Source organism: Palaemon carinicauda, chromosome 4 (assembly GCF_036898095.1).
Source record: "Palaemon carinicauda isolate YSFRI2023 chromosome 4, ASM3689809v2, whole genome shotgun sequence".
Classification (NCBI taxonomy): Eukaryota; Metazoa; Arthropoda; class Malacostraca; order Decapoda; family Palaemonidae; genus Palaemon; species Palaemon carinicauda.
In genome coordinates, this window is record NC_090728.1 from 108,413,029 (window position 1) to 108,431,888 (window position 18,860).

General features: G+C 49.9%; 1 protein-coding gene across 1 annotated transcript in view; it reads right to left on the minus strand.

Annotated features, from left to right (window-relative positions):
• Tmem214 (Transmembrane protein 214) overlaps window positions 1-18,860 on the minus strand; it is a 377,130-nt gene that overhangs the window by 267,987 nt on the left and 90,283 nt on the right. Inside the window, 1 exon segment of the mRNA XM_068372549.1 lies at window positions 1,483-1,611. Coding sequence (XP_068228650.1) covers window positions 1,483-1,611 — 129 coding nt within the window.

The window sequence follows — 18,860 nt, forward strand, 5'->3', positions numbered from 1 at the left end:
CTATTTGCAAAACCCAAGTAAACAAAAAACATTTTTCAATTATTGGTGGGACAAAACATAGCGAATTTTTAACTACCCTTGAATCGTTATACATTAAACGCCTCGTTCCTTCTTTAAACTCTAACTCCTCCGCTTCTCCTCTTTTCTTAGCATAACTGAAGTCATAGATGGGTAACAATTCTTACTCATTCGTTCTTCGCCTTTTCCTATGGATGGCTTGGTGAGCACTGGTTCTCTTATGTTTCAATGTTTTAGTTTTTCACGATTTTCTGTTTTAAAATCAATAATGTTTTAATATTCTTTTACTATTTTGTTTTAAATTATTGTATAAATTTTAAGAATTTTATATTTATATCTTTTACAGATTGATAATGAACATTGCAATGTTCGAAACGTTTCCTAAATAAATTATGGCCTTTTAACTGATGTGTTTTGGACCCTGCTGCACACCATATATATGATCTTCACCTGTAACCCTATATATATATATATATATATATATATATATATATATATATATATATATATATATATATATATATATATATATATATATATAAGAAAAGGTAAGTTAAAAGACAAAAATTAATGGCAGTCCAGAATAGGCGAGGAGGAAGAGCGGAAACAACCACTCTCCATCCGAGCCGAAATTAAAGTAAGATAAATCACAGGTGTGTGAACAGTAGTGGCAGCAAGCTCCCCCACCCTACCCCCCGCTAACTAGCGGTATGGGTAGTTAACCCTAACTAAATTTTAATCTCTCGTCGTTTCAGCTCCGCCGAAAGTATAACCCCTAATAAATAGCGTGGTTTGTATTCCAGTTACAGAACAAATAATGTTTAATCATTTAGATAGTGAAAGTCATATCTCAGTTACTTTTACATAAGAAAAATAAGCAAAACACTTTTGTGTACTCATCAAAAATATCAAAATTGCATATACAGTACTGTAATATTTATCACATTCATGTTTTACTATTACTTTTCAGTGAAAATCAAATACTGTACAGTACAGATATAACTCATTTAATTGATATTGTTGAATTGGGAAATAACCAAATAAAAATCCTAATTCTGAGGTCGAATCAGTCCACATGTTACTCTGTTATTTTGATTAAATAACTAGAAAGTTACTTCACTGATAAATAACCCAAGGACAAATAACCTCCTATGATTACATCATAGGCTAGTAGGCCGAAGATAAACCAATAACAATTTTGAAAAGAACCAAGGATTTTTTAAAGTAAAAGTATGCTCAAAGATTTTTACTATAGATTCCTCAGATCTATAACTGAAAAGGAAAAAAATAAAAGTAATCACTCTTAGATGTATTTAAATTTAGTTCTTAAAATAAGCAAAATATTACTTTGTGGCATAAATTTAAACTTACAATTGTATAAAAGGCCAACTCTCAAGTCCATAAAATAAAAATTCTTAAATAATACTCAGTAATGCTACGTAAAACCAAATAGTGTTACGGTACCTGTAAAAACAACTTGTAACCTGCAACACTTAATCCTTTGATTTGCTCTTGTACCATACTTGTGATGCAGTGCTTATGAAAGGATGCTAAAACTGTATCACTGCACTGGCTAAGAGTGGAGAGCAATAACTGAAAAGCAAAGGTAAAAGAATTATTGCAGATGGTATAGCTTCAATATTGTACAGCATCATCTTCAAGTACAAACAATGTAAGGAGTCATTTACAATCTTGAAAGTACCCTACAGTATTGCATTACAATGAATAAATGAACTTTTGAATGTACAGTAATTGCCCAATTTCTATAGAATTATCTACAAGAGAACTTGATGCAATTAACCTTTAAGGTCCCTGGGTCAGTTTAATAAATCATTATTTGAAAATCCAAATGCACATAAATTGGAATGTATCAGAAACACAAAAATAATCAAAAATAACAAATCATAAGTAATTTGTATTTTTCCAAGCTATAGTTACGAGGAACTTCCTTAGGGGATCTAGGGCGTTAGCCCCGTACCCACCAGAATTTTTCGTCAGGCCTCCCCAGTTCTCCCCCCATACCATACATCTGGAAGTACCCACAAACCCCTACCAGATGTAAGTGTGTGCTCACCCGGTCCGGGTCAAGGTCGGGCATAATTGCCAGGATGAATCTGAAGAAGAAATTCTCTTAACTTCCACCTATGAGCCATGAGGGAACGAATGGACTGGCAGTGAAACTGAAGTTCCTCGTAAGTATAGCTAGAAAAAATACAAATTACCTACCATTTGTTATTTATTCCGTTGAGATAAACTTATTTGGAACTTCCTTAGGAGACTCACACTTAGGAGGTGGAAATGGCAAGCAGGTAGCAAGGGGGAAAAAGAACTAACGAGGCCAACAAAAACAATAAGATATTACCAACCAACAAGAACACCTCCCCTACAAGGATCCTGGCAATGCTCGTAACACTCACCATTCTCGTACGATGCTTCATCAGGTACTCCATAGAAGGGCTTGAAAATGGGAGAGGGGATAGGGAATATGACACACTACTAGTCTACCATTCAGTACAGAGCACAAGGGTTCCAGTCATAATTAAATCCGTTGTTGTGCAGCCACGACGGAGCCGATTGTGAAGACACCTAGTGACCTGAATGTGCAGTCCCGCAGATAGTGTGACATGAACAAGGACTGGCGTTTCTGGACTCCTACTTTCAGTACCTGACCAACAGCCATGTTTTTGGAAAAGACTAAGGAGGTTCCAATGCCCCAAATTTCGTGGGGCTTTGTAGATTTGGGAGGTAAACTCCTACAGCCCCATAGGCCCTCCTGATTGTCTCTCGTAACCAGAACGACACTGTATTCTTCGACACTGGTTTCTTCGTCTTGCCAGGCTCTTGATGGCTAGCCTTAGCCTAGCTGTTCTGGTCAGGTACTTCTTCAGGACTCAAATAGGCCACAGAAGCAGGTCTTTCTCAAGGTCTGCCATGGGAATGCAGGGGACCGAAAACTCCTGTAACCAGAAATCAACTACCACAGGGTTCTGGGTCTTAGCTACAAAGGACAGGACAAACTGGAATGTCATCTCCTTCCAACCCCTTGTGTGAGAAACCTCGTAGGATAGGCCATGGATCTCGCTCACCCTTTTTGCCAAGGCAAGGGCCAGAAGGAACACCGTCTTTAACATTAGGTCCTTGTCCACGACATCCTTGAGTGACTCGAAAGGTGGTCCCTTCAGGAACTCCAACACCCTGGATAGGTCCCTGTATGGGGGCTTCAGGGGCTGTGAAGGACAGACATGCTTGAAGCTCCTGATGAGCATGGTCAGCTGCCTTGATGCTCCTAAATTCAACCCCTTGAGGGCAAATACTTGGCCTAACGCTGCTCGGTATCCCTTCACCGCTGGAATCAAGAAGCCTACATTCAGCCTGAGGTGCAGCAGGAAGTCAGCTTTCTGAGGGATGGATACTTTGAGGGGCCTGAAGTCTTTCTTCCGACACCATTTCCCAAACGAGGCCCATTTGGCTTGGTAAATGGCTGTCAATGACGCCCTCAGATAGCCCGTCATCTGCGACGCTACTCACCGGGAGAAGCCCTCTCGACTCAGGAAACGCTGGATAACCTCCACCTGCAATGGGAGAGGTCTTCAAGCCTGTCATGAAACCTTTTTAGTGAGGCTGCCTCCGGAGGTCTTCCCCGAGAGGAAGAGGCCATGGTTCTTTGCTCTGTCCAGCCACCACGGAGCCACCAGGGTGACCTTTGCTCCTTTTGCTTCCCCCAACCTGTTAAGGACTTGACAGATCAGGCTGAAGGTGAGGGAAGGTGTAGGCGTCCAGGCCATCCCAGGGGTGCTGGAAGGCATCCTCAACAACTGCTGTCGGGTCTGGCACCGGAGAACAGAACACAGGAAGTTTGGCATTGAGTCTTGTTCCAAATAGATCTAGGGAGGAGGAGCCCCACATATCTATCAGGTGATTTGCTACGTCCAGGTGCAGGGACCACTCGGTGCTTAGGACCTGGACTCTTTTGTTTAGGCCGTCTACCACCACGTTCTTTTTCACTGGGATGAACCTCACTGTCACCGACAACCCTCTTCCCACGACCCATCCAAGGATCTATTACCCGAGATTTGAGGCCCCCTGCTGCCTGATGTATGCCACCACCATAGCGTTGTCGCACAAGGGCTACCACCCTCCATTGAATTAGACCTTCCAATGACTGGAGTGCTCTCTGGACCGCTCAAGTTCCAGCTCATTGATATGGAGAGCCTTCACCTCGGGGTCCAGGTTCCCGACCGGGTCTCCTGCAGGTGTGCTCCCCATCCCTCCTTGGGAGAATCCGTAAACAGGAGCAGATCCAGAAGAGGGTCCCGCTGTGAGATGCCTTTCTGGATGTTGGCCCAGTCCGTCCACCACAGGAGCACCTCCCTGCTTGACTGGTACGGGGAAACTTGTTGGTTGAGGACGACAGCTGGAGGCTCACCTTGGACTTCAGGTCCCACTGGACAGGGAGGATCTTGAGCATGCCATGTGGCACCAGCTTCTCCAAGGACACTAGGTGCCCCACTAGTCTCTGCCAATCCACTAAGGGTTTTGCATCGCCCCTCAGGAACAATGTAGCGACCTCGACTAGGCGGTAGAGACATTCCTTTTGCGGGGAAGGCCCCCAGTGCATATTTCCATCCCCAGGTACACCATTCTTGTTGACGGGGACATCTGAGATTTCTCCCCATTGAAGACTATCTCCAGCTCTTCGCAGAACAACAGGAGCTCATCCCTCTGTTTCATCATGACTTCCCTTGAGAAGGAAAGAAGCAACCAGTCGTCCATCTTGTGAGCCCACTGGGAGACCAGGGTAAAGAAGACCTGTGGTGCCGTAGACAATCCGAACCATAGGGTCTGGAATTGGAAGATGTCATTCCCCCACTTGACTCAGAGGAACTTCCTGCTGGCTGGATGTACCAGGATCTGAAAATAGGCATCCTTCAGTTCCAGGGACAGCATGTAATCTGTTGTGGATGAACGTATTGAGGGCGAAGAGGTCTATCATTGGCCTCCAGGCACCCGTGGCCTTCTCTACGAAGAAAAGGAGACTGAAAAAGCCTAGTAACTCCCCGTCCGCCTTCTACTGGGCCCCCTATCGCAGCATCTTTTCCACCTCCTCTTCCAGTACAACAATCAAACTAATTACATACAAGCACTCACACTCCCAGACAAAATACAAGCCTACAATTATTATTCATATGTAATTAATAAATTCATTTCTATATTGCATTTCGTTGTTTGTAGTACAGTAGCAAGTTACCTCTTACTTTTGGTGATCAGCTGATTACTCTCCAATCCCCTTCTACAAGCAAACATATTCATCAGTGTTCTCGTAGCAGATGACGCTATGACATATTACTTATTTATGCAATATTTATTTATTTTCTAATATTCTGTTATAAAGCAATATTTTGATAATGACTTTGTTGACTGAGTTCCGAAATAAAAAAAACATTCAGTTCCTGAATTTGTCCTTGGAAAAAAAACATTTGAGTGCAGTGTTACCAAGTTAGCAGCAAAGTAACTAGACCTAGAGTCACAAACACAAGTATTCCACCTAGAGGAATTTCTGGAGACTTCTTTGATCAACAATTAAGTTTGAATGAAACTATGTAGCCTATATGAGGAATTTGGCAAATACTAGTAATGGAATTTTACTTCTCTACCAAAATGACAAATTCAGAGATAATTTGTATTATTCCTAACCATAAACCTTAGCTATTTACATAGGGTAATACTTTCGGCGTAGCTGAAATGGCGAGCCATTAGATTTTTAACGAGGGTTAACTAACCGCCCCCCCCCCCCCGCGCTAGTTAGCAGGGGCTAGGAGAGGGGTAACTAGCTACCCCTCCCCCCTCACACACTGGTGAACTGACTCACTTTGCTTAGAGGTAGGACTTGACTTGGGGGACAGGGCTGGCGGGCAAATATGTGTAAATAGCTAAGGTTTGTATGGTTAGAAAAAATACAAATGATCTCCGAATTTGTCATTTGTTCCGTAACCGAAATACAAACAACGCTATTTACATAGGGTGACTTACCCCTTAGGAAGGGTGGAAAGTCCCCAGCCATACTGGCTTTGGCTTTACCCGGGGACTCAGAATCCGAATGAGCAGCACTTCGAGAAAAAGAGTCCCTGCACCCCGCAAGTTCCTTGCTTCGCAAGGAGCGAGCGGCCTACATAAGCTTGTGTGTGGAGGGATGAAGCGTGACTTGTCCTAGGCAGTCGACCTGAAGACCTTTAGATGGAATTCTGGACTAGGACTATCCCAATACCACTTGGTCAGGGTATGGGGGACGCGACAGTATTATCCTAATACTAGGAACACAAGGAAGCATGGTTTACCTGCAGAGGTTTGAGGTCAGCTATGCAGAGAACCTAGGATGCTGCTTTCCCCAGGAGAGGGGAGGATGAAGAAAGAAGTAAGGGCCAGACATACCTCTTTCATTCATGCAGTCTGACACCGGGTAACAATGCCCTCAACCTTCTGCTACTTGTCCATTAAGGAGCCTGAGGTTAGACCAGCTGTTGTGTAGCCACCACAGGCCGATAGAAAAACGTATCGAGGCTCCTGTGGGTCACGTCCTGCAGGTAGTGGGCTGTGAAGGTCGTCCGACGCTTCCAGACTCCAGTTTGTAGCACCTGCGTCACAGTAGTTTTCTTGAAGACCAGTGACGTTGCGATGCCTCTGACATCGTGTGCTCTAAGGCTACATGACGGAGGAGGGTCTGGATTCAGGGCGAGATAGATGGTCCTTGAATCCAGGCTGCAAAGGTATTCTTGGTGACCCTCCTCTTCGTCCTTCCTGCGCTCCCAAACAGGGCTTGCACGTGAGGACGAACTGCAGCTGTTCTTTAAGATAACACCTCCGACTCCTTACTGGACATGGTAGGAGAAGGCCTGGGTCATCTGTTACAGAACGGAGACTCGAAATCCTGATGGAGTCGAACCGAAGGTTTGGGACTCCGAGATCTTGACACTAGTAACCAACTCAGGGACGAACCCGAACGTTACCTCTCCCTATCTTCTTGAATGGGCGAAGTCGTACGAGAGACCATGAAGTGTAGGCTGATACGCTTGGCCGAAGCCAGAGCGAGCCGGAGCACCGTCTTCTAAGTCAGGTGCCTATCAGATGACTAGCGTAATGGTTCACAGGGAGAGTCAAAAGATCCCTAAGAACCCGAGCCATGTTCCATGGAGGTCTCACTTCCGACTGGGTGCAGTTAAGTTCGTAGCTTCGTATGAGCGAAGAAAGATCCCGCGAGGAGGAATTGTCTAACCTTAGAGCCTGAAGGCCAGGCTTGAGGCTGAGCGATAGGCTTTACCGCCGAGAGCAAAAGGCGTATTCTTCCCGCAGATGGACAATAACTCCGCTAACGCTGGAATAGTGGCATCGAGGGGAGAGATACCTCTCCCACGACACCAACCACAGAAGACTCTCCACCTCGCCTGGTGGACCCCTGCGGATGATTCGCAGGTGTCAAGACATCCGCTCCGCGACCTGTTGCGGAACGCCTTTCCGTGAGGAGATACTGGATGGACTCCAGGCGTGGAGCCGAAGCGGAGCTACGGCTTGTGGTAGATGTAGTGGTGTGGTTGCTTTAGCTCTTGTCATGGGGGAAGCTCTCTCGGGAGTTCCATCAAGGGATGCAGAAGATCTGGAAACCACTCTGCATGATGCCGTAGCGGAGCTATCAGAGTCATCGACAGGTTGACCGATAGTCTGGTCTTGTTGAGCCCCCCTTCCCCTCAGACCCAACGGTGGCAAGGCGTAGACGTCGATGTTGTCCCACCGATGTGGGAAGACATCTCGGCAGGGTGCCTTGGGGTCCGGGGCAGGGGAGAAATACAGGGACAGCTTGAAATTCAAGGTTGTTGCAAACAGGACCACAAGGTCAGAGCTTGTTGGCTACTGGGGGTTCCAAAGACCACTCGGTACTCTCTATCTGCGATGCTCTGTTCCGACTGTCGGAGAGCACATACCTTTGTCCGGAATGAAGCCAGCCGATAGTGGTATTGAGTGGACTTCAGCTCATCTCAGTATCTCTACTGTGAGATGGGAAGACTGTTATGAAAAGGTACCTCCCCGCTTGATGAAAAAAGCAACTACCGTGGTGTTGCCGCTCACGGAGTGACTCGCCGGGGCCTGTTGGAACTGTTGATGGGCCAGAATATGGCCTTCATCCCTAGCCAATTGATGTGGAGGTACCCTTCTAGTTCTGGTCATAGGCTTGAGATCCTTTGGTTCAGAACGTCCCCCCCCCCTTCTTTGACGCGTCCGAGGACAGCATCAAATGCGGAGGAGGGACAAGAAGATCCACTCTCTAGCAAAAAGCTTCGTAGGTCAACCACCACTGCAGGATCCCTCGTTCGGCAGGTCCCATAGGACCAGAATGTCTGGGGAATCGTAGTCTTGATTCCACCGGGACTTGAGTCGCCAAGGCAGGAGACTCATCCTGAGGCAAGCGTTTGGGACTAGAGGGGTCAAGGAGGAAGGTGACCTAGGAGGCGTAACCAGAAAAAGGCTGGAGACTCTCCTCGCCTGAGGAAAGGTTCTACTACTCTCCTCCGCCTTGCTATCCTGTCATCTGGTGGGAAGGCTTAACGGAGATTGGAGACTAAAAACAAGCCTAGATATCCCAGTTGTTGCAATGGAAACAGAGAAATCTTCTCGAGATTTACCATGATCCTTAGATCTTGGCAAAGTCCCAGAGGCTTGTCTCGGAGTTGAAGACGGGCCGATACTGAAACTGCCGGGGTAGCCAGTCATCCAGAAAGCGAGGGAGGCGGATGACGCTCCTGTGTGAACATGAGGATTCGGGATGAACTTCCTGGTGAATGCCTGCTGTACTGTGGAAAGATCGAAGCACAGCACCTTGAACTGGTATATCTGTTGCCTAGGCTGAATTCCAAGTACTTCCTGTAAAGACGGATGGATTGGGATCTGGAAGTACCTGTCTTTCGGATCCAGTATGCACGTGAAGTCTTGTGGTTTCCCTACAAGTCTGATCGAATCTGTTGTACCATACTGACCGAAGATTGTACGACAAACTTGTTCAGGGCTAAGAGGACGATGGCGGGTCTCCAGCCTTCAGGCGCTTCTTACAAGAAAGAGTCGTTTGAAGAACCTTGGGGGGAGCCGCCAACAACCTTGGAGAGCATCCTTCTAGAGCATGGTCTCGCCCTCTGCCCGAGGGGCTAGCCCCTTTGCCGATCCCATGGCATAGGGGCTCAGCGACACTGGATTCGCTGACAGGGGAGGTAGAGATGCTACGAAACGGGACACGAAATCCCTGGCTGTTCATGGAGATCGTTCAGGAATCGGCCCAGAGTTGCTGCCACTTGAAGGCGCAAATCGAGGCACCCCCCCCCCACTGGGGGATGCAGGTAGGGGTTGCCCATCCTAGCGTTTGCGGCCTAGGCCGCCCCCTCTAGGATTATTGCCTTCCCAGGAGGGCTCCTCGCCCTTCGTCCCCGACAGGATGGGGGAAGCTGCATAGACACCTTGTCTAGCTGCCCGTGCCGGTTCTGATGTCCTAAGCTGAACGAGGCTGTTGAAGTTGAGGCGCTGGAGGCTTGTAGGGACTGGATGTAAGCGCCTTGGAGGAGAGAATCGTAATACGATTTTCTCCACCTCTCAGTCGCTCGTTCCTTGTCCTTGGGCTGAAACAAGCCCCTTCCAAGGATGGAAGAGTGTCTGGGTTTGCCGATATCCACGGTAGGGACCTTTAAGAGAAAACCTCTCGGTCACTGCATCTCAATGCTTCAACATCGAGTTTGTCCCTAAGTTCGACACTTGGTGTCGGGAAACGAAGGTGCACGTGTCCGAGAGGAGGAAAGTGCCATAACCTTCCCGGAGCTTCCTTGTATAAAACCTTGGGTCGCGACCGGATGGCCAGAGACTCGAGCTCGACGATCAGCCACGAGGTGGCCTGCCTGGCACCCTTTGCGGCTTCCTCCTGGTTCAAGATTCCCGAAGTCGAGAATGTCACATGCCGGGCGGAGAGTTTCTCGCGGGAAAAATCCCCGGAAGGCCCGTTGCACGGAATGGTGGAGAGGAAGAGCTAAATCAGGCTACCCCATGATCTCGAAGTATTCCCTCTGTTGACGACTAACAGAGGCAGTGTCAGCAGCCACCGTTGGAGGGAAGGGGATCGGGCGATCCTGAGGAGAGGGATGACGGGACCTGCCTGAAAAGGGAGAAGAATGTTACCCAGACTCTTCTGAAGATTTTTCTTGCTCTTATACGTGTCATGCTCTGCGCTTACGAGGTGAAGATCGTGACTATGATGATCTGAAAGTATGCGCTCCAGAAAAAAAACTCGCCAGGTTGCCCGTGTTGCGAAACCCGACGGGAATCGCGGTCGGAATCGCCCTTGGCGCTCGCGCGATGGTACAATAGTTGGTTCGCGCGCGGGCGAACATGTGTGCGCATGCGCGTGAGTGCGCGTGAGGACGCGTGGGCGCGGTCGGAAGACCGAAAACGCATAAGCGAGCGATGGCATGTTGGCGAGCGATGGTGCGATGGTGCGATGGCGCGATTGGCGAGCAATGGTTCTTTGCGGGAGATGACGCGTTGGCGAGCGATATCGCGCTGGCGAGCGATATCGCGTTGGCGAGCGATATCGCGTTGGCGAGCGATGGTGCGTAGCGACCGACCACGTACAGGAGAGCCAACGCGTGGCCGCGTACAGCGATCTGAAGCGTGGGCGCGTTGAAAACGCTAGCGGCCAGGCGAAGAATCGCGCGCGATCGCTAGGAGATCGCTGGTGTGTAGGAGATCGATGGAGCACGGTTGCGCGGCCAGAAGATATCAGCGAGGGGCAGAACCAGATGGTGAGGTTGCACATAATAGCGAACGCTCGTGAGCTAGTACAGAAGACTTCTCGTGGGCGCGCGGGCGCTCAGAGACTCGTTCAAATCTAGAGCAAAGGAGATCGTCGGCGAGGAGGTGAAGGAATCATCTCTTTCGCCTCCACCCACATCTGGAAGCTCGTGGAGAACGCTGGTGCTTATTGCGCAATCAGGAAAGGGCGCGCAGATGTGCGCTGGCGAGCAGGCGATCGTGGGTGTAAAAATAAGGAACAATCTCCTTGCCTGTGCCTAGATCCAAAGATCATGGGCGCGAGGGCGAACGTTGGTGCGCATTGCGCACATTAGAAAAGGGCGCGCAGATGTGTGCTGGCGCGCAGGCGATCGTGGGCGTACAGGAGACCGTTGGCGCACAAGGCGCGTAGCAGGAAAAGGGCGTCCAGAAGTACGCTGGCGAGCTGAAGAGAACTGCCGCAAAGAAGGTCTCAGAGGCGCAGGTGAGCGCTGGCGTGCAGGTGAGCGCTGGCGATCAGATCTACGGCGAGACTCAGCTACAGGAGATCGCAGGAGAGAAGTCTGGAACAGCAGGAGAGTGCAAAAGCGCTACTGCGCGTGAGTGCGCAGGTAAAACCTGGCACTTAGGGACTTACCCACATTGTGGAGTAAACCCTTTTGCCCCGAAGGGACCGGTGCTCGTTGGAAACGAGGTAAGTTGGCGCCCACTGCGCATCTGCGTCCAGGAGAAGGTCTGGCAGGAGGATCCTCTGAGGAGAAGGTGAAGATGAAGACGACCACAGGCAGGAGCACCATCAACAGACCTCCGAAGAGGAGTCTCTGGAGTGAACTCCCCCAAGGGGGAGAAGCACTTGCAGGAGAGACCATGGCATCAGCTGCCCCTGAAGGGGACTGAGCCCTCAGCAACAACAGCAGAAGGAGACCTCCGAAGAGGAGTCTCTGTGGTGAACTAATGGCTCGCTATTTCAGCTATACCGAAAGTAATACCCTATGTAAATAGCTAAGGTTTGTATGGTTAGGAAAAATACAAATTATCTACGAATTTGTCATTTGTTCTGTAACCGAAATACAAACCACGCTATTTACATAGGGTGACTCAACCCTTAGGTAGGGTGGTAAGTCCCAGCCTTACTGGCTTTGGCTTTGCCCGGGGATTCAAAATCTGAGTGTGTAGCACTCGAGATAAAGAGTCCCTGCACCTCGCAAGTCCCTTGCTCTGCAAAGAACGTGCGGCCTATGTAAGCTTGTGTGTGGAGGAATGAAGTGTGACTCGTCCTAGGAAGTTGACCTGGAATCCATTAGATGGAATTCTAGGATAGGACGTTCCCAATACCACCTCGTCAGGGTATGGGGGACGCGACAGTATTATCTTAATACTAGGAGCACAAGGAAGCATGGTTTACCTGCAGTGGTTTGAGGTCAGCTGTGCAGAGAACCCAGGATGCTGCTTTCCCCGAGAGAGGGGAGGATGAAGAAAAGAATAAGGGCCTGGCATATCTTTTCATTCATGCAGACTAAAACCGGGTAACAATGCCCTCAACCTTCTGCTGCTTGTCCATTAAGGAGCCTGAGGTTTAAACCAGCTGTTGTGCAGCCACCACAGGGCCGATGGAGAACGTATCGAGCCTCCTGTGGGTCACGCCCTACAGGTAGTGGGCTGTGAAGGTCGTTTGATGCTTCCAAACCCCTGCTTGTAGAACCTGCGTCACTGAGTAGTTTCTCTTAAATGCCAGGGACGTAGCGATTCCTCTGACATCATGTGCTCTAGGGCGACGTGACGGAGGGTCTGGATTCAGGGAATGGTGGATGACCCTGCGAATCCATGCTGAGATCGTGTTCTTAGTGACCCTCCTCTTCGTCCTTCCTGTGCTCACAAACAATGCTTGCACTCGAGGACGAATTGCAGCTGTTCTCTTAAGATAGAGCCTCAGACTCCTTACTGGGCACAGTAGGAGATAGTCTGGGTCATCTGTTACAGAACAGAAATTCGAAATCCGGAAAGAGTCGAACCACTCCTGGATTTCGAGTCTTAGCCACAAACTCAGGGACAAACCTGAAAGTTACCTCTACCCATCCCCTTGAATGGGCGATGTCATACGAGAGACCATGAAGTTCGCTGACTCGCTTGGCCGAGGCCAAAGCAAGTAGGAACACCGTCTTCCAAGTCAGGTGGCGATCAGAAGCCTGGCGTAATGGTTCGAATGGAGGTCTCTTAAGAGACCTGAGGCTCGAACCACGCTCCCTGGAGGAGGTCTCACTTCCGACTGAGGGCAGGTAAGTTCATAACTTCGTAAGAGTAGTTCCAGCAAGGAGGAAATGTCCATTCCTTTTAGCCTGAAGGCAAGACTTAAGGCTAAGTGATAGCCTTTCACTGCCAAGACTGAAAGGCGCATCTCTTCCCGCAAATACACGAGAAACTCCACTATTGCTGGAATAGTGGCATCGAGTGGAGAGATACCCCTTCCACGACACCAACCACAGAAGACTCTCCACCTCGCCAAGGTAGACTCCTGCGGATGACTTTCGCAGGTGTCGAGACATCCTTTCCGCAACTTGTTGCAAAAAGCCTCTCTCTGTGAGGAGATTTTGGATAGTCTCCAGGCGTGAAGCCGCAGCGTAGGAGGTGTTGGAGTGTGGTTGTTTGAGTAGCTCGTGTCGAGGAGGGAGTCCTCTCAGGAGTTCCGTCAGGAGCTGCAGAAGGTCCGAGAACTACTCTGCGTGGTGCCATAGCGGAGCTACTAAGGTCATTGACAGGTCGACCGATATTCTGGTCTTGATGAGCACCGTTCTCATCAGACAGAACGGGGGAAAGGCGTAAATGCTGATGTTGACCCACCATTGTTGGAAAGCATCTTGCCAGAATGCCTTGGGGTCCGGGACAGGGAAGCAGTACAGCGGAAGCTTGAAATTCAAGGCTGTCGCGAACGGATCCACCGTCGGGGAACCCCACAAAATCAGGACTTTGTTGGCTACTAGAGGATACAAAGACCACTCGGTACTCACTATCTGGGATGCCCTGCTCAGACTGTCAGCGAGCACATTCCTTTTGCCCAGAATGAAGCGAACCGATAGTGGAAACGAGTGGACTTCGGTCCATCTCAGTATCTTTACTGCAAGATGGGATAGCTGTTGTGAAAAGGTACCTCCCTGCTTGATGATGTAAGCCACTATCGTGGTGTTGTCGCTCCTCACCACCACGGAGTGACCCGCCAGGTACTGTTGGAACTGTTGAAGTGCCAGAAATACGGCCTTCATCTCTGGCAGGTTTATGTGGAGGCACTTTCTGATTCTGACCATAGGCCTGAGGTCCTGTGGTTCAGAACGTGGGTCCCCCACACTTCTTTTGAGGCGTCCGAGAACAGCATCAAATCCGGGGGGAGGACGAGAAGATCCACTCCCTTTCGGAGGTTTACGTCTGTCACCCACCACTTGAAGGTCGGTCCGTTCCGCAGGACCCATAGGGACCAAAACGTCCGGGGAATTGTGACCTTGATTCCACCGGGACATGGGCCGCCATTGCAGGGATCTCATCCTGAGGCGCCCAATTGGAACTAGACGGGCCAGGGAGGAAAGGTGACCGAGAAGACATAACCATGATTGGGCTGGGAGTTCGTCTCGTCTGAGGAAAGGATCTGCGACCCTCCTCAGCCTTGCTATCCTGTGTGGAGATTAGTATCCAAGATCATGCCTTGATATACCAGTCGTTGACATGGAGGCAGAGAAGACTTCTCGAGATTTACCATGATCCCTAGATCTTGGCAAAGTCTCAGAAGCTTGTCCCGGTGTCGAAGAATGGTCGACTCCGAGTCTGCCAGGATCAGCCAGTCGTCCAGATAGCGGAGGAGACGGAGGCCGATCCTGTGTGCCCACGAAGAGATCAGGGTGAACACTCTGGTGAATACCTGAGGTGCTGTGGAGACCGAAACACAGCACCTCGAACTGGTAGATCTTGTTGTCTAGGCTGAATCTTAAGTACTTCCTTGAAGACGGATGGATTGGGATCTGGAAGTACGCGTCCTTCCGATCCAGTGTACACATGAAGTCTTGTGGTCTCACTGCAAGTCTGACCGTGTCTGCTATCTCCATGCTGAACGGAGTTTGTTTGACAAACCTGTTCAGAGCTGAGAGGTCGATGACTAGTCTCCCACCCCCAGACGCCTTCTTTACAAGAAAGAGTCGACTGAAGAAGCCTGGGGAATCGTCGACGATCTCTTGGAGAGCATCCTTCTTTAGCATGGTCTCGACTTCTGCCCGTAGGGCTAGCCCCTTTGCCGACTCCATGGCATAGGAGCTCAACGACACTGGATTCGCTGTCAGGGGAGGTAGAGATGTTGTGAACGGGACGCGATATCCCTGACTGATTACGGAAATCGTCCAGGAATCGGCCCCGAGTTGCTGCCACCTGAATGCGCAACTTTGTAGGCATCGCCCCACTGGTGGACATGCAGGGGGATTGCCAATCCTAGCGTTTGTGGCCTCGGCCACTGCCTCTAGGATTCTTGCTACCCCTGGCTTTCTGCCCTTCTTATCTTTGACAGGAAAGGGCTGCTGTTTGGACACCGTCGTCTTTGCTGCCACTACCAATTTCGTCGCCTTGGACGGGTGAGGTTATTGGGGTGCTGGAGGTCTGTAGGGCTTCGTTGTGAGAGCCCTTTGGAGGAGAGAATCCTGATTGGATTTCCTCCACCTCCCAGCTGCCTCTTTCACATCTTTGGGCTCAAACAGACTCTTTCCCATAAGGGAGAGTGTCTGAGCTTGCCGACTTCGAAGGCCGGGACCTTCGAAAGGAACCTTTCTGCCACCGCATCACGTCCTTTCAAGATCGAATTGGCCCACAAGTTCGAGGTTTGGTGGGCCAGAACTCAATGGTGCGGGCGCCCGAAAGGAGGAAGGTCTCCAGTGCCTTCCTAGTGCTTTCTTTGGACCGATCCTCGGATCGCAACAGGATGCCAAGAGACCCCAACCAGACGTCCAGCCACGAAGTAGCCTGCATGGCGCACTTCGCGACCTTCTCCTGGCTTAGGATCTCTGTCGCCGAGGAAATCACTTGCCGGCTAGAGTGTCTCTCGAGAGGGACTCCCTTGGTAAGCTCTTCCACAGAGTGCAATGGAAGAGCTAAGCCAGACTCCTCCATGATCTCAAAATACCTCCTCTGGTGGAGGTGGAAGGAGCTTGCTGCCAGTAGTGAAACGGCTGGAGGAGGCGAGCTCGGAGAGCTGGCCCTCAGCCTTACCCCTAGGCACTCTTCGCCCCTTGGGACCAGGGCAAAACCGTACTGGCCTTAGCGGGTTTCCGAGTGCCAAAGACTCGGTCCAGGACCGTGTCCTTGCCCTCACGAGGAGGAACCTCAGGGTCCTTGAACCCGTTGAGATGCCTCATCAGATCCAGACCTGCCAGAAGGCATGCTCTGACTCTGCTGCTCTCCCCTGGAGAGCTGGCAGCAAAGTCCCTGTACCCAAAGGCTCTACTTGGGGGAACTCTTAAGGGTCCTTCAGTTCCATCCTAGGAGGGATACGGAATTCAAACAAAGAAGTCTGAGGGCTCTTCTCTCCCTAACACGGGACGATTCTCCTGCTCGAGGTGGGGTTTCTCACAATGGTGAGATGGGAAAAACCCAGGGGTCGCGTGCGAGACGCTGGCACTCGCCCGATGGGAAAAACCCAGGGGTCGCGCGTGGGAGACCGTTGAAAACACTCTCGCGCGCGCGTGCGAGACTTCATAGGGTTAGCAGGAATCAGATTGACATGCAGGAACAGAATTAAGAGCCCGTGAAAATGTCGGCGCGCACGTACGAGGTTGTTGGCGCTTGAAGGTCGTTGGCGGCGCTTGTGCGCGAAAGAAGTTCGACAGCGCTTAAAGATCGTCCGCGCTTGTGCGTGCAAGAAGATCGTCGGCGTTTGCGCGCGTAAGAAGATCGTTGGCGCGGGGAACCATCGGAGCCTGCGCGCAGACGATCGTCGGAGCTTATGTGCGTAGGAAGATCGCCAGCGCTAGCGCGCCAAAGAAGATCGTCGGCACTTGTGCGCGTAAGAAGATCGACGGCGCTTGCGCGCATAAGAAGATCATCGGCGCTCGCTCGCGAAAGAAGATCGTCGGCGCTTGCGCGCGTAAGAAGATCGTCGGCGCTTGCGCGCGTAAGAAGATCGTCGGCACTTGCGCGCGTAAGAAGATCGCCAGCGCTCGTCAGCGCTTGCGCGCGTACGAAGATCATTGGCGTAAGAAGACAGGACGATCAGGAACTGGGAAGATCAACACTGGAAGTTCTGGTGAGCGCCTGTGCGCTAACTCAGGACTGGAACAGGATTCCTCTGGATGGAAGTCTCAGGAACAGCAGGAACAGTAGGCGAGCGCTTGCGCGCGAGCGAAAACATTGGCGCGCAGGGGATACCTGGCGCTTAAGGGACTTAATCACAGTGTGAGAAAGCCCCTTTTCCCCGTAGGGACCGGTGCTCGTTGGATAACGGGGTGCGTGGGCGCCCACAGCGTCAGCAGCCAGGAACGGAGACGGCAGGTCAGCAGGTCTAAGAGATGGCGAACTGCGGAGAGGTCCCGAACAGCAGCTGGTCTACACAGGAACAATCCTCCGAAGAGGAGTCTCCATGAGTGGCCTCTCTCGCGAACGAGAGAGGTGAATACTTCGTAGAAGAGACTAGAAGACACTGATGATGGCGCCTCTTAGAGCCGTTGGATCAGCAAGCTGACCTATAAGGAGCAATCCTCCGAAGAGGAGTCCTTCTGAGTGGCCTCCCTCGCGAACGAGAGAGGTCACAAAATTGATTCTGCAGCTGCTCAGCCCCTTGAGCATAGCTGCAGGTGCGACCGCTCAGCCCCAAGAGCATAGTCGCATGAAGTTCCATGGTCCAGCCTTGCAACCGCTCAGCCCCTTGAGCATGGTTACAAGAGCAGTCACTCAGCACCAAGAGCATAACCGCCCAAGGACCAGGAAAACCCATCCAGGAATTATTAAGGTATGAGAAGTTCCCCCTCTGCAGGGGAAAACACTCATACCTGGGAAGGGAACCTCCCTCGGAAGGGAAGTTACCTACCCCTGGAGGTGAACCTCCCTAGCGTTTTAAGATGAACTAAAGAGCTGACAGTTGTCACGGGAGAACTTCTAAGACGATGTCCTAGAGAGACGGCCGCAACAGCAGACTCCCCAGGCACAAACAGGGCAGCTCTGCTTCGTTGGCACATCTTGGCAAATGAAGAAAAAACTGGATCATTAACTGGGAAAATAAAATAAATAATTAGTTAACAAAAATTTCCCCGGCAGGAACTCCGAAGAGAAACCCCAAGGGAATAGAAAACATAAGAATTACAAATTAAGTATGCGCCCTCCTCCTCCACTGACATTCACGGGAGAAGGGGGAGGGCGGAGAACTGTAACAAAAATAGAATTATAACAGAATTATAATTATATAATTCATCTAAGAATGTTCACAAATAGTAAGAACCACTGAACCCCGAAGTGAAGTATTCTCCACAAAATGCTGAAAAGTTAACAAATACAATTAGATTTCATCAAAAATAATTGAGACAAATAAATGGAATAGCAACCCAACCCGCACGGGAAAGAAGCTTCCGTAATAGTACGTAGCAGTAGTAAAAGGGTGAACGACCTCGAGTAGAGAGAGAGACCGTAGTCAATTTAAACTCCCACGTTCCCTTCGCTGAGAATCCAAGTTCCCCGTAGGGAAGGAGGGACAGCGGAGAAAACAGATGAATGAAGAAAGTCCAGAGATGACAATTCCCCACGGTGGCCGAATTATCGGAAGCCGAAGGAACGACCGATGGACAAGGGAGAGGCCGCGCCCCATGAAGTGAAACCGCGGTGGCCTGGTACTACACGCGGTGACGTTGTCGTACACTACACATACAGCACAAACACTGAAACTTACTATATTTCTAAACACAAATATATACATAAACATACAAGAATGTTTATATATATATTAAGTATAAGAAAAAGTAAGTAAAGACAAAACATTAATGGCTGCCAAGCAAGGGTGGGAGCAAACACGTCTG